The sequence below is a fragment of the Anabrus simplex genome, chromosome 5, assembly GCF_040414725.1.
Source record: "Anabrus simplex isolate iqAnaSimp1 chromosome 5, ASM4041472v1, whole genome shotgun sequence".
Lineage (NCBI taxonomy): Eukaryota > Metazoa > Arthropoda > Insecta > Orthoptera > Tettigoniidae > Anabrus > Anabrus simplex.
The window spans coordinates 53,984,910-53,998,740 of record NC_090269.1 but is presented as its reverse complement, the minus strand read 5'-3'; the positions used below and the strand labels follow the sequence as shown (position 1 = coordinate 53,998,740).

The window sequence follows — 13,831 nt, the reverse complement described above, 5'->3', positions numbered from 1 at the left end:
CCGTTCTTAGCACATGTCTCACATTAAGATATGTTTATTAGATTCCACAGAATAAATTTATGAAATTGGATCCATCATTTTGAATTGCCCTGTACTGGTCTGCTCTGTCCACACTCTTCATGTATTTTTTTATACTGACAAACACAACCAGGCTGCTTTATAACACCTCTCCTCGTTTCCACGCGCTTCATGGATGTACAGTGCTATCCATTCGCACCACCTGCTTGTCCTTCCAACCATGTAACACCCCATTTCCTTTGCAGCAGTGCATGCTTTTCCCCTTCTTCATACTGTTTGCAGCACATGGAAACTTATTAGCCCTTATAGTCCCACAAACCCATATCTTCTGTGCAAGCAAATTATCAGCAGTTACCACACTGTAATAATAGTTGTCCTGGTAGACATGATGCCAGAGTTCTAAATGTGGTGCCAACACAGAAAATTCTTGTACTTTTACCGTCCCTTCTCTATATTTCCATATTACAGATATAACCTGTAGTGGCCTCACACATCATTCTCACCAGTAGGCCATATTTTACCAGCTTTCCAGGATTATAGGTCCTAAACCTTAAACAGTCTCTTCACAGAATCATGGACTCATCAAGTTTACGTAAGGCCTGAAATTGATCTACAGAATGTTGGTGAACAGATCTTACATTATGAAGCCTGTCTGCTGGAAATCATCCTATGCATTCCATATCTGTTCCCAACAATTGCAACTCATCAGGTGTCTGAAAATAGGAGTCATTAATCAAATGCACTCCAATAATCCCCGTAACAGTCTTTCCTTACATATCCCCTCAAAGTTATGATTGCCAAAAACTGTTTTATTTCAATAACTGTAATGTCAGCCCAGTTTAGTGTCTGGGATGTTTTATATTTATACACATTTTGACTAGGGTACAGATTAGATTGTGTCACAAAAATGTCAAATAACTTGTCATCGTCGATAAAGCAGTTTTTTTTTTTGCTAGGGGCTTTACGTCGCACCGACACAGATAGGTCTTATGGCGACGATGGGATAGGAAAGGCCTAGGACTTGGAAGGAAGCGGCCGTGGCCTTAATTAAGGTACAGCCCCAGCATTTGCCTGGTGTGAAAATGGGAAACCACGGAAAACCATTTTCAGGGCTGCCGATAGTGGGATTCGAACCTACTATCTCCCGGATGCAAGCTCACAGCCGCGCGCCTCTACGCGCACGGCCAACTCGCCCGGTGATAAAGCAGTTTACAACCTCTGAAATACTATACGGATCATTGGGAACAAATGTGAGTTCTGGCTGACCTTTAAATGGTTCCAAATGTTTGGCTGGATTATCTTTCGTATAGCCGCTACTAGTATCCAGTCGAAGTAAACAAACTTCTACCTCATCATCACTACTGAAATCATTGTTACTCACCAAAATATGTGGACGTTTTTGATGGTTAGTCAAAGTCAAGGGCCTAAAATCACTATAAATACTATTTTCACTGTATTTCATTTGACACATCAGATAATGAATCCTGTGTATAAATCTTGAAATATTTTGTCACACAAGGCTTGTTGCCTTGAACAAGCCATCTTGTATATTGATTCTTAGTGTATAAGAACGCTCATGTATAATAGGTAGTTTTCATGACTACAACGATTGTACAAGTGGAAAAATATATAGACACTAACATCCATGATCTCACTATTCCATGACATTATTGTTATTAGTTAAAAGTTTAGCCAGCAGATAGCACAAGAAGTTGCAAACAGTGACCATACATAAAAATGGAGATTTCCGGGGCTGGTCAACCACCGCTGGGTGCAGTAATACGTAGATTTCGGGACCCGTCGTCTTTGTGTTAATATTATGTTAATGGATTTTATATTTTACTTATTTCAGTAAGAATGTTTTCATTTACATCTTATTTTACACAATCACACAGCACTACATATTGCCTAAAATTTTATCTTGTTTGTACAATCAGTAGTATTTACCTTATTTGCATGTAAGTTTATATAGTTGTTTGCTGTTTCTGGTTTAGTTACTGTGCAATTATGTACACATTTATTTTTTACCCTATACAGTTAAGTGTAAGGGAGGGCCATGAACCCTAACTTTACCACGACCGATAACATCATCTAATAATAATAATAATAATAATAATAATAATAATAATAATAATAATAATAATAATTCTGTTTTTCACTTACTAAAATAATTTTTAATAATGGACACTGATATTTAAATTTACAAATCAAGCAGGGCAACTAACAAAATAAGATACAAGGACATGTTAATCACTAAAATAGACCAAGAATCTTTGAGATCATGAGCAACACCAGTAAAGCTTATTGTACTGCTTCCCTCCTAAGTCTTTCTTTCTCTTTTGTTGACACTCATTCTTTATTTTTTTTTTTATTTTTTTTTTTTTACAATTTGCTTTATGTTGCTCCAATACAAGTAGATCTTATGGTGATGATGTGATAGGAAAGGGCTTGGAGTGGGAAGGAAGCGATTGTGACCTTATTTAAGGTACAGCCCAGCATTTGCCTGGTGTGAAAATGGGAAACCACAGGAAAACCATCTTCAGGATTGCCAACAGTGGAGTTCGAACCCACTATTTCCCGAATGCAAGCTGATAGCTACGTGACGCAAACTGCGCAGCCAATTGCTGGACACGTGTTCCTTGAAGGATCGGACTTTTTCTTCCTCTGATTAGTGATGAGAAAGAATATTTGGCCAGTTGTACTTCCTCTTAAAATAACCATCACCACTGCCTTGTCTGTCTGTCAGGTCATCAGCCCAGAGGCTGGTTGGATCCTCAAATAGCACCACCAAAGGCTATGCAGTTATATGAAAACAGCAAAAACCAACGGCAGTACCAAAATGAGGCGTACTAAGCAAGATGAGGAGTGAGGTAGTTTGCCATTGCTTTCCTCACTGGGCCAGGCAGTGCTATTGCAGCACGACTGACCCTATGAGCAACACCTTTCATAACACGCAGACGCACTGTTTGTACTCTGAATTCCATTACTCAGCACCACCCATACCCCAGCAGCTTCCATATTGTCACAGCCATTGATGAGACCGGGACTTCAGTGGAAACTACACTTTGCTCTGGCCTGTGCCAAGAGATGGATGCAAAAGTACTGCATCCATCAAGAAATGACAGCAGGCAGACCAGTGCCTTATTTTGGTCTTAATGGCAGATTGTTCTGAAAGTCTGCAGTGCAAATATCTTGGAACATGAAAATGGGTGCAATATGTGTGATATGAAAATTAACTTTCCCCAGACTAAAGTGATGTCAGTAGGTAAGAAACCTAAGAGAACTGAATATCAGGTTGGGAATACAAAGCTGGAACAGGTAGATAATTTCAAGTATTTAGGATGTATATTCTCTTAGAATGGTAGTACAAGTATAGAAAGTGTGATTGAATCAAGATGCAGCAAAGCTAATGCAGTGAGTTCGCAGTTACCATCTACAGTATTCTGTATGAAAGGAATCAGCTCCCAGACAAAACTATCGTAACACTGGTCTGTTTTCAGATCAACTTTGCTTTACGGGAGTTAAAACTGGGTGGACTCACAGTATCTTATTCATAAGTTAGAAGCAACAGATATGAAACAAGTGAGAATGATAGCTGGTGCAAACCGTTGGAAACAATGGGAGGAGGGAATGCGGAATGAGGAGATAAAAATTATTAAGTCAGGAATGTACTTGATTGCTGAAGCTGTATGCATAAACTGGCTTTGGTGGTGGAGTCATGTGAGGCGAATGGAAGAGGATAGGTTACTTAGGAGAATAATGGACTCTGTTATGAAGGGTAAAAGAAAGTAGAGGTAGACCAAGACAACAATGGTCAGACTTGGTTTCTAGTAATTTCAAGATACAGGTCTAGAACTAAACAAGGCCACAGTACCAGTTACCAATAGAGGATTGTGGCAGTGTTTAGTAAATTCACAGAGGCTTGCAGACTGAATGCTGAAAGGCATAAGAGTCTATAATGAAGATGCATTTACTGTATATATCTATCATCATCATCATCATCATTTGATGACACTTATTAATTTTATTCACTCCAGTGGGTAATGTGGAAAATGCACACAAGGTAAATATATGTTTTCCTTCAATTTTTGGGTCATTTTCTCGTTCATTTTAAATCCTTGAGAATAATTAGTTCACGTTATAGGTCACTAGCTGTAGTACCTGTCATTGACGGGACAGTCACTTAGCATGTGCATGATGACATTTTTGTCCACCCTTCATATTGTTCCCCAGATTTTGAGGCACATTGGTAGACGCCTCTCCCTCTCAACAGCTTTTTGTGACATATTTGCATTTTTTTCTCTCTGTGGTCCTTTGCACTCCCAATTTTTTATTATTGCTAATTTTTAATTATTTCTGCCCTCCCCTGCATCAGGTTAATATTTAAAAAATACTGACAGGTGAAAAAAAATAATGTTAAACGTTGTCAGAACGATCTCCATAGCAACTCTCTTTACAGTTAGGTACCGGCTCTTGGACTTAACTTTCATAAGACTGCTACTGATATTTCCCTTATTTTTGGCTGTATTGGAGGTGTAGAACAAAAAAAATAGCCATGTTCTATTTTTGTGTAAAACAAACTGTGAGAGAGAGATCGATTTTTGTGTTTCAGGCCCCTTCTGAAGCACTTCCTCATGGTGAAATTTATCGGACAACTTATAGCTAAGACCGTACTCAACTTTATTCTAAATTGAAATTACAAGTTTAATTAAAATCCACCCATTCATTTCCCCCTGATGCTGTAGCAGACACAGAAAAATATTGAACTGAACTCAATGTAGGTCATTACGAGGATTGTTTCTCACTTTCCACGAACAATATTACATTCTAACAGTGACAAGTTCCAGAACTGTTATGACCCTGCCACATCCATCGATGAACATTGTTCTGGCATTTTGCATAAAGTGTGCACACTCCCCATTCCTATCAGCGCCTGATAGAGGTCAAATAGCTGGAATACTATGATGAACTAGTGTACCACATACCAGTAGTTATCACAACATGTATGAACCAGAGGAATGGCATGCTACAAAAGAAAGTTATCTTAACTCCCCAGCTAGTTCCTGCCAATATTCAGGCAAGCTGTTCTACTGGGCACGCAGCAGTAATGCCATCTATCGGAGATGAGTGGCGATGGAAGAGACAAAGCACATTGCAGCAGTCACTGTAATGTTATTGTTGATCAATTTCATGGGCTTTTGATATTGCAGACCTTCATACTTAATTTAGTTCCAACTCTGTGATATTAGGGTATCCAATGTAAAGGTAGTCTTTTTTTCCTGTTTTCACGACATTCCTTCACAATATTTTTCTCATTTTGATAGTCATCTTTACAATATCCCTTGTCATTATACGAACCACACACTTTTTCACCTTAAGCCAATCGCGACAAAAACTACCACCACCACCATTGAACAATATAACCATGTTAGTGATTCTCAGTTTTGACATGGACTAAGCAACAGAAGTCTAAATTCATGAATATCTATGTTATCATAGACAGTACGGTAAAACTTTAACTTTTGTTATGTAGTATTTAATGATAGGACCATTCCTAACATAGATATTTGATCATTCAATTTAGGCCCTCCCCTGAACTACTGTTTCATCCAGTGTGAATAAAATTGTTTATAGTCTTAGATTGTAGTACCTTATTCCGCAACTTTATACCAATTTTCATAAAATTCTATTCTATTTTTCTCATGATGTGCGTAGATACATACCGACAGAGATGACGGAAAATTAAAAATTACATTTCCTTCTTAGTGTGGACATGACCGATACAGAAATACCATTATTTTTAATTCTGAGCAGTGTACAGACAAAGCTCTTACTTTATATACCGGCATGTATAGAGAGAGATTTTCGGCATTTATTGGGTCATCAGAATCCGGGCCCTGGTTATTGGGTATATGCAGAGTGTCAGACATCAACCACTACAGTATGCAAAGGTCTTCTAGCACAGGGTATGTCTCATACATGCTTTTTGATAGTTTGATTGCGGCCGCATTGTGGGTCTTCGTGAGGTCGAGTTGTGGTATCATTCAGTTTTTTAAAGTTTGGATTGTGCTACTCCATTGTAAATATATTTTTCATTGCAGAACTCTGTAATTCTGCATCTTGCTGTTTTAGTTTCCCAAATAATAAATAAATAAGTAAGTAAATAAATAAATAAATAAATAAAAAGTTGTCAGGCATGGAGGCATTCAGATGTCAGAATAATCCAATGTTCTCTGTAATTTTTTACCATTCAGAGTGTAATCAAATATCCATGTTCTTCTCTTTCTAAAAAAACATTATTACAATTTCTTTACATTGAATGGCAACATGTTTTAATGTTCTACCTGTAACAATATTATCAATATCAAACTGCAAATTACCAGGCGAATTGGCTTTGCGGTTAGGGGTGCAAAGATGTGAGCTTGCATCCAGGAGATAGTGGATTCGAGCCCCACTGTCGGCAGCCCTGAAGATGGTTTTCCATGGGTTCCCAGTAAGTAAGATCACGGTTGCTTTCTCAGTCAGTCAGCCGGGCTGAGTAGTTCAGGCAGTTGAGGCGCTGGCCTTCTGACCCCAACTTAGCAGGTGCAATCCTGGCTCAGCCCAGTGGTATTTGAAGGTGCTCAAATACGTCAGCCTTGTGTCAGTAGATTTACTGGCACGTAAAAGAAATCCTGCAGGACTATGTTTCCGAAAACCATAAACATACCTGCCAACTTTCCCGATTTAGGCGGGAGACTTCTGATTTTCGACAGTTTTTCCCGCCTCCCGATTATTCTATCTTTTCTCCCGATTTTAGCTTATTTTTAGTGAATATCAGACATTTGTTTTCAAATCTCGCCATTTCAGCTTTTTTTACGCCAGTGGCCGGAAATCCTTCGCCCATTGGCCGCTTTCAAACGAAATATCGACGTTTATTAATGCGAGAAATGTGCGCGAATGTGCGATGTTTATTGAAACCTGTATATCGCGACGCGTATATCGACTGTCAATCTCTCGTTCTCGCGTGCTATGTTCGTGTTCGTTCACATAAGTCTAGTCGATTCCATCCTCTTTGGTCGATTCTAGAGACTAGTCGCGTTATTAGTAATTTAGTGACATAACTTCAATGATAACGACTAGTGACTTTTCTAGAGATTTTAGGAGCCATTTGGAGACAATTCTGACTAATTTAAATTTATCTCAATATAAATAAGATAACAGTTTTGCCTGTACATTGCTCAGAATTTTAAAAAAATGATATTTCCATGCCGGTCGTGACCATAGTAACGTACGTACGCAGGCTCACCACGAGAAAACGGCTGAAGAGAATTTAATGAAAATCGGTATATAATGTCGGGCCATAAATAATTTTATTCACGCTGAGTGAAATGGTAGTTTAGGGGAAGGCCTAAAATTTAATTCTCAAATATTTGTTATTATTGCCCCCAGCGATAAATACTACATAACTAAAGTTAAATATTATTAAATTTCCTATCATTTATGTATGATAAATTTTTACTGTACCAGCTACGATAAGACATATTCATGAATATGGAATTTTTTTGCTAAGTCCATATCAGTGCCGAGGTACGAGAAAATGGCGAACAGAATTTTATCTAAAGTCAGGGAATAAGGAACTACAGTCTATGCTATAAATAGTTTTATTAATTCTGTTCGAAATGGTAGTTTAGGGGAAGATGCCAAAAATTTAATTTTTAATTACCTATCCTAGTGGTCATATTGAAAAGTACTACATAACAAAAGTTACAGAGAATGCAATTTCTGATTATTTATGTCTTAATCAGTTTTACAAGAGACAGTTCTCATGAATGATTCGCATTGAAACTGACTTGAGCAAATTATCACAAAAATAATTTATTCTATTATCACCACCTATTCAATACAAGCCACATACTACGTGGATGAAATTTACATAATACTATATACACTTCTCAGGGACATATTTCGCCCCTTGTTAAGGGCATCATCAGCCTGGAGGTAACCCTAAGGTCAAATGTCTGAAACATTATCTATTCATACATGGATTACAATGAAAAGTATGTTACACATGAATGAGAAAAAAGTCGTGAAGGAACGATCGCTGAATAATAACACAAGAGGGAGTCATGAAAGAAAGGACGAATCACTTTACATTAGATGCTGTAATATCACAGATTCGGAAGAAAACTAAAGTGAAAGCCTCCAATATAGAAAGCCCATAAAATTGATCAACAATAACATTACATTGACCATTGTTGTTGTGATGTTCTTTGTGTATTCTGCTGCCATTTATCTACGATAGATGGAATTACTGCTGCATTTCGAGTATAACAGCCTGCCTGAATATTGGCGGGAAGAAGCTGGGGAGTGGGGAGTTAGATCACTTTCTTTAGCATGGCATTCCTGTGGTTCATAAATTTTCTGATACTACTGGTACATAACACACTGGATCATCATAGTATTCCACCTATTCGATGCCTACTCCGAGGTAGTGATTTGAATGAGCAATGTGACACTTAAACGGAATAATTACACAGTAGTGTTTACGGCTGTCTGCAGCCTGGTCGTTCTAGCTCTGAAACTTCGAACTGTTAGATTGACACCGTAGTACTTTTCGCTAAAAGTGAGAAAATGTTCTGTTTTCATTTTATCGAATATTTCTTATGAAAGCATTGCTTTTAATCATGATATTCAAACTGGCATCATTGTAATGACATGTTGCCTTCAGTTGGGGAAACTATAAGGACAGTCTTTCTGATAATTCCATAGGGAAGGAGGGTACATCAGCTAGTTATTTGATCTTCGCATAATCACACGGGCGCTTGATGCAATATATTAATCTATACATTTGCTAAGTAATGGCATCTAAGTGCATGACTGATTCACACATGTGGAGCATGAGTTAATACTATTTTCGGTAGGCTTATCACAGACTGATCATCTCACTCACATACTTCCTGTGAGGGAATAAGAGATGTGTAATTTTTAGCCTTGTATGCTCGTATAGCAACAGTCGGGCTTTGAGACAATAAGTGTTGTAAATATATCGTAGTTCTGTATTGCGCAAGACATGTAGAATAAGCAATTTTGACCAATTGTATCTCCTGATTTCTCCTGATTTTTACTGATTTTCAAATCAAAATCTCCTGATTTTTGTTTTTGTGAAGTTGGCAGGTATGCATAAAAGTAGTTAGTGGAATGTAAAAACAAATAACATTATTTCTTATTCAGTCGCCACTGATTTGCATTTAGGGCTGTCGTTCAGATAGCAGATTCCTTATCTATAAGTTGTTTACCTAGGCTTTTCTTAAAGGATTTCAAAGAAGATGGAGGAACATTTCTCAGGGTAAATTATTCCAATCCCTAATTCCTTTTCCTATAAACAAATATTTGCCTTAATTTCTCATCTTGCTTTTTTTTTTTTAATCATTCTGGAATATTCATCAATCTTTTCATGAATAGAATTTAGTAGGCCTATAGACATAGAAGAAGAAGTACAATCTTTCCTACTTTTAAAAACTCCATTCAAACTTATTCATGCATTGATGTTATTCCACACTATCTCTCCACTGACAGCTCAGAACTTACTGCTTAGTTGAGCAGCTCTTGTCCTTACTCCCAAGTCTTGCAACATTAACGTAACACTACTTGTTTGCCTGAAATCACCCAGAACAAATCATACGACTCGGAGAGAACAACAGTAGTAGCATTAAATCATTGTAATGGGTGAAATAATGAAGAGCATAAAAGAGAAAAGCCTAATGACACCACTACAAATGATATAACAGTCATCCCAGCCCTGGCCCTATCAGAGCTGGTGCTGTGTTAAAATACTAGCACTAAAAATTTATTTCTGTATATGGCTTGATTTTTCACTCGTTTGTTTCTTTCCATTCTCATTCTGTGTTTGTCTTGTATTCCTAGACTTTTACTACCTTTATTCATCTTTGTCTTTTTATTTCCCTTTTCCTGTCTCTGTCCAACCTTCTTCTTGTGCACTTTCTACATCAAGACTGAAGATCTGAATGTTGAAGCTCACCCTCCTGATGAAGCCGGGAAACAGAAACAAGCTCATCAGAGTCCGAGAAGAATGGATGAAGAATAATGGGAATTGTTGAGACAGCAATGTATGAAGATGTGGAGATTGTCCTTGCCTTTTATGTTTGCATGTTTGTTGTTCTCTTTCTATTGCTCTTTCTTCTGCTTCTGCTTTTGATCTGGTGGTGTTCATCCTTTTATATATTCATATTCATGTTCTTATCTTTGTTTTATGACTACATTTGACTCTAGTTCGTTCCATTCTATGACCCATCGGTGGCTTTACCCTGGCATGTGTTCCTTTCCTTGTTCCTGTTTTTCTTTGTATAACTTGACTAGTCAAAAGTGAAAATGTTACTGGAATGTATTCGACCTTTTGACTAAAGTAATGGTATTAGCTTTATATCATAGAAAGTAAAGCATAAGACGACTTTGTGTTATTGCTATCACTTGTTATTATTCAGTATATGCTAATTGACTTCTGGATTTTTGTTTTCATTTTGCTTTTCCATTCTTTCAGGTGTACATGCAGAAGGTGGAATTATAAACACTATATTTGGTTTATTTTTTTGGGATATTATTTATGAATTGGAAGTTCCAGATGTTTTCCTAAATCAGTATCAATCTCAACCTTTAGATATGAGGACTGGCGAGTTTTATAAAAATAGGAAGGAAGCCGTGGATAAAAGGTTGCTTGAAATGAAATCTTGGTCAGAAGAAGAAATCAGGGTCATAATTGAACAGAGATATACAGAGAATGATGGTAAAGTATGCATTATCAACTGGAAATGGTTCAACAACTTCATAGAGGTTTTGGTAAGTAATATTTATTAAAAGTCAGTTCTGTTAAAAATATTTTTGGTTTCTTGAATGTAGTTGAGCATACCTTAACCCTGGAGAGGGGGGTGTTTATTTCAGTAATAGTGATGGTGCAGGGTCATTTCAGACCTCCTTAACTTAATCTGCTATAATGAAACTACCATTTCTTTATGTAATTTCTGTGTTTAAAACCATTGTCTTAAGTAATGAGAAATCTAAGGAGGACAAAACTTTCTTCACCTTATCCCAGGGTTATTTTGGATTTTCTGGTGCATCCAGCTCCTTTTGAGGTCTAGCCAGAGGTTGAAGGTCGGATTCTCTTCCTGTCAGCACGTGATTTTGTAGGTGGAAAAGTCCAACCCTGGACTCACGAGGATTCAGTCCTTAGCCACTTGAGAGGAAATTCAGCTGCTAAATCACTGCGCTACTCATAATCCACAATCTATGAGGGACACATTGCTGCTAATTACATGAACATGTTCTCCTTCCTTCTATAGTACCGTATTTGCTTGCATATAACTCGCCACCGCGTATATCTCGCACCCCATTTTTAACATTTGAAATTGCAGGGAAAAATATTCCACTCATAACTCGCACTAATTTCTGACGTCATAAAGACATACAGTACATATACAACATAAAGTTTGGGTATTCCGTGGGCGTGCCTACATTAAATATCGGGATTGTACCAATTGCTGTTACAGTACTTTGTACGTGGCAGTGTAAGAAGAAGCTGCATTTCTTTCTGCCTGCAGAACGTTTGAGGCTAGCTGTTGTAACAAAATTATCCAGCTCGCAAACCCCCATCTCAAGGTTGCATTCCTAGCCAGTGAGTCACACTCGTGCATCCCTCTCACTCTTCCGTCTTTGGCAGTATGCTTATCGCTATCCGTCTGGCACATGAACTGGGAGTGTTCCTCTGTCTAGGCAGTCAAGTGATCATGATATTAGGTATCGTCCATCCGTTGTATTGTCGACAAGCACCAGTATTCTGTCTTCACGTTGAAGTTGTAAAAAATAAAATCTCACACATGCTTTATATCTAGTAATATTTATGTACAAAGCAAGGTTTCTGAACACAATAACATTTTCAAAAACAAGAAGTGCTCATAATACAAATACTAACGTGTACAACAGGAGTAATTTTCCCGGACCACTTCAAAATAACACCAACGTCATTAGTCGTGCGATGAGAGATGCAGCGCTCACGGACATATAGGATCCTTTGTTCTGACTAGGGGAGGGGGTGCTTACCCTTCAAATGTGAATCGCTCTACTCACGACAGTTATAAACTCGGCTAGAAGAGGGACCAGTCACCTCCCTCTCATCACTGTGAAGTAATATCACAATAAAAAATAATGTGAGAGAAAATCTCATATAGCAACCATTCGCGGGTTAATGGGACAGAAGCCAATAACATTATTATGCTTTCATTCACAGACAACAACAAATTGCATTCGTTCAGGGATGTTAGATACTATTTGTGAGCATTGTTCTTGGGTTACATCTCCCATCACTGAGTCAATGTTATCACATAGTTGCAGGGTTTGTAGTACAGGTGTTGAACAATCAATAAGGGACACTGCGTGTTATCATACACACTACTGGAAATGAAAAATAACGATGTACTGCAATGCTTACTGTCACGGTTGATTATTCTGAAACAAAACACAATGCTGAAAATAAAATTATCGCGAGGGATCAGTTTTCGTATCCAAGAAAAAGGGTGAATGGACAGGTTAGTCGTACAGGATTGGATACGAACAGTTTAAGGAAATCAAGTGGGATTTCTCCTTCAATGCCCAGCCCTCATGTTGGAGAGTTCTTGTAGACACCCGTTGGGAAACATTAAGAATTTATTAGAAACCATGAAAATTGGTTTGGCAATGGATTCCTTGTGGACTGACATTGGTACCTCAACCCTTGAACGTTTCTATAAACAAAACATTCAAGACAACGTACAAAAACTCTCAGTGCTGTATGGAAGAGAAAGTGTGCACCAACTTACTCCAACAGGCAAAATTTGGAAACAACTTGTGGAACTCCTTTGTAAGCAGTCAATGCGTGCTTGGGACATGATTTCTTCAAAGGTGATTGAAAAGAGCTTCAAGGAAACGGGAATCTTGAATACATTCTTATGAAGAGATATGAGCAGTGATAACAGCAGCAATTATTCCAGTAGGGACATTGAAGACAGTAGTCAAGACTTTTTTCCTCTTTTTTTGGTGGTATATATTATTACTTAGGCCTACATGATTGGTACTTTAGCTAATTCATATTTACTTCACTTCAGGTCATATTATCAGTTCATAATGGGAAGAATATTTTCCAGTGTCCGTACTTACCTGCATGTCCAACTTGCCTTATGTACTCTATTTGACTGTTCAGAAGAATACCTTGCCATAATTTTGTGAGTTTAACCAATTTTGTGTATAGTATCTTTTAAACGTAAATACATTTCAAAGAAAATGTGTGTATATCTGAATTCCATGAATAATTTATGCACCCAAATTTTTCACTTATATTTTTGTCCAAAAAAAAAGTGTGTAAATTATGCAAGAAAATATAGTATTTGTTCAAATCACCAAAAGTTTGTATTGTTTTTGTCATTTCAGGATCTTGTCTTCTGCATGGGAATGAACTTGGTGGCAAAGCTCTGTGAAAGATTGGTCAAGTCTTTTCGAATAGCCAGTACTGGCTTTCCTGACATTGTGCTGTGGACGCCAGGAGAACCCAAGGTACGAGACACTAAATTTTATTGTGACTAAATTAATTGTTTCAGATATTGAAAATCGAGTATCTAAAGGTGAGTGTGATTAGCTCAGTGGCGTAGCTGATGGCTTCCCACCCTGAGGGCTGAGGTTTGAATCCCGGTTGATCCTGCTGGGTTGAGATTTTCATCTCGGAAACTGCATGGTGGCAAGAAGGATATCCAGCCTTCATTCCCCGGCCAAAAACAAAATGTGCCTGGAT

At 37.8% G+C, this 13,831-nt stretch overlaps 1 protein-coding gene across 1 annotated transcript in view; it reads left to right on the top strand.

Annotated features, from left to right (window-relative positions):
* LOC136874351 (fanconi-associated nuclease 1) overlaps positions 1-13,626 on the top strand; it is a 134,277-nt gene extending 120,651 nt beyond the window's left edge. Inside the window, exons 8-9 of the mRNA XM_068227764.1 lie at positions 10,559-10,854; positions 13,474-13,626. Of these exons, the coding sequence (XP_068083865.1) occupies positions 10,559-10,854; positions 13,474-13,626 (449 nt within the window). The remainder of the gene's footprint in view (positions 1-10,558; positions 10,855-13,473) is intronic.
* The last annotated feature ends 205 nt before the right edge of the window (positions 13,627-13,831 follow it).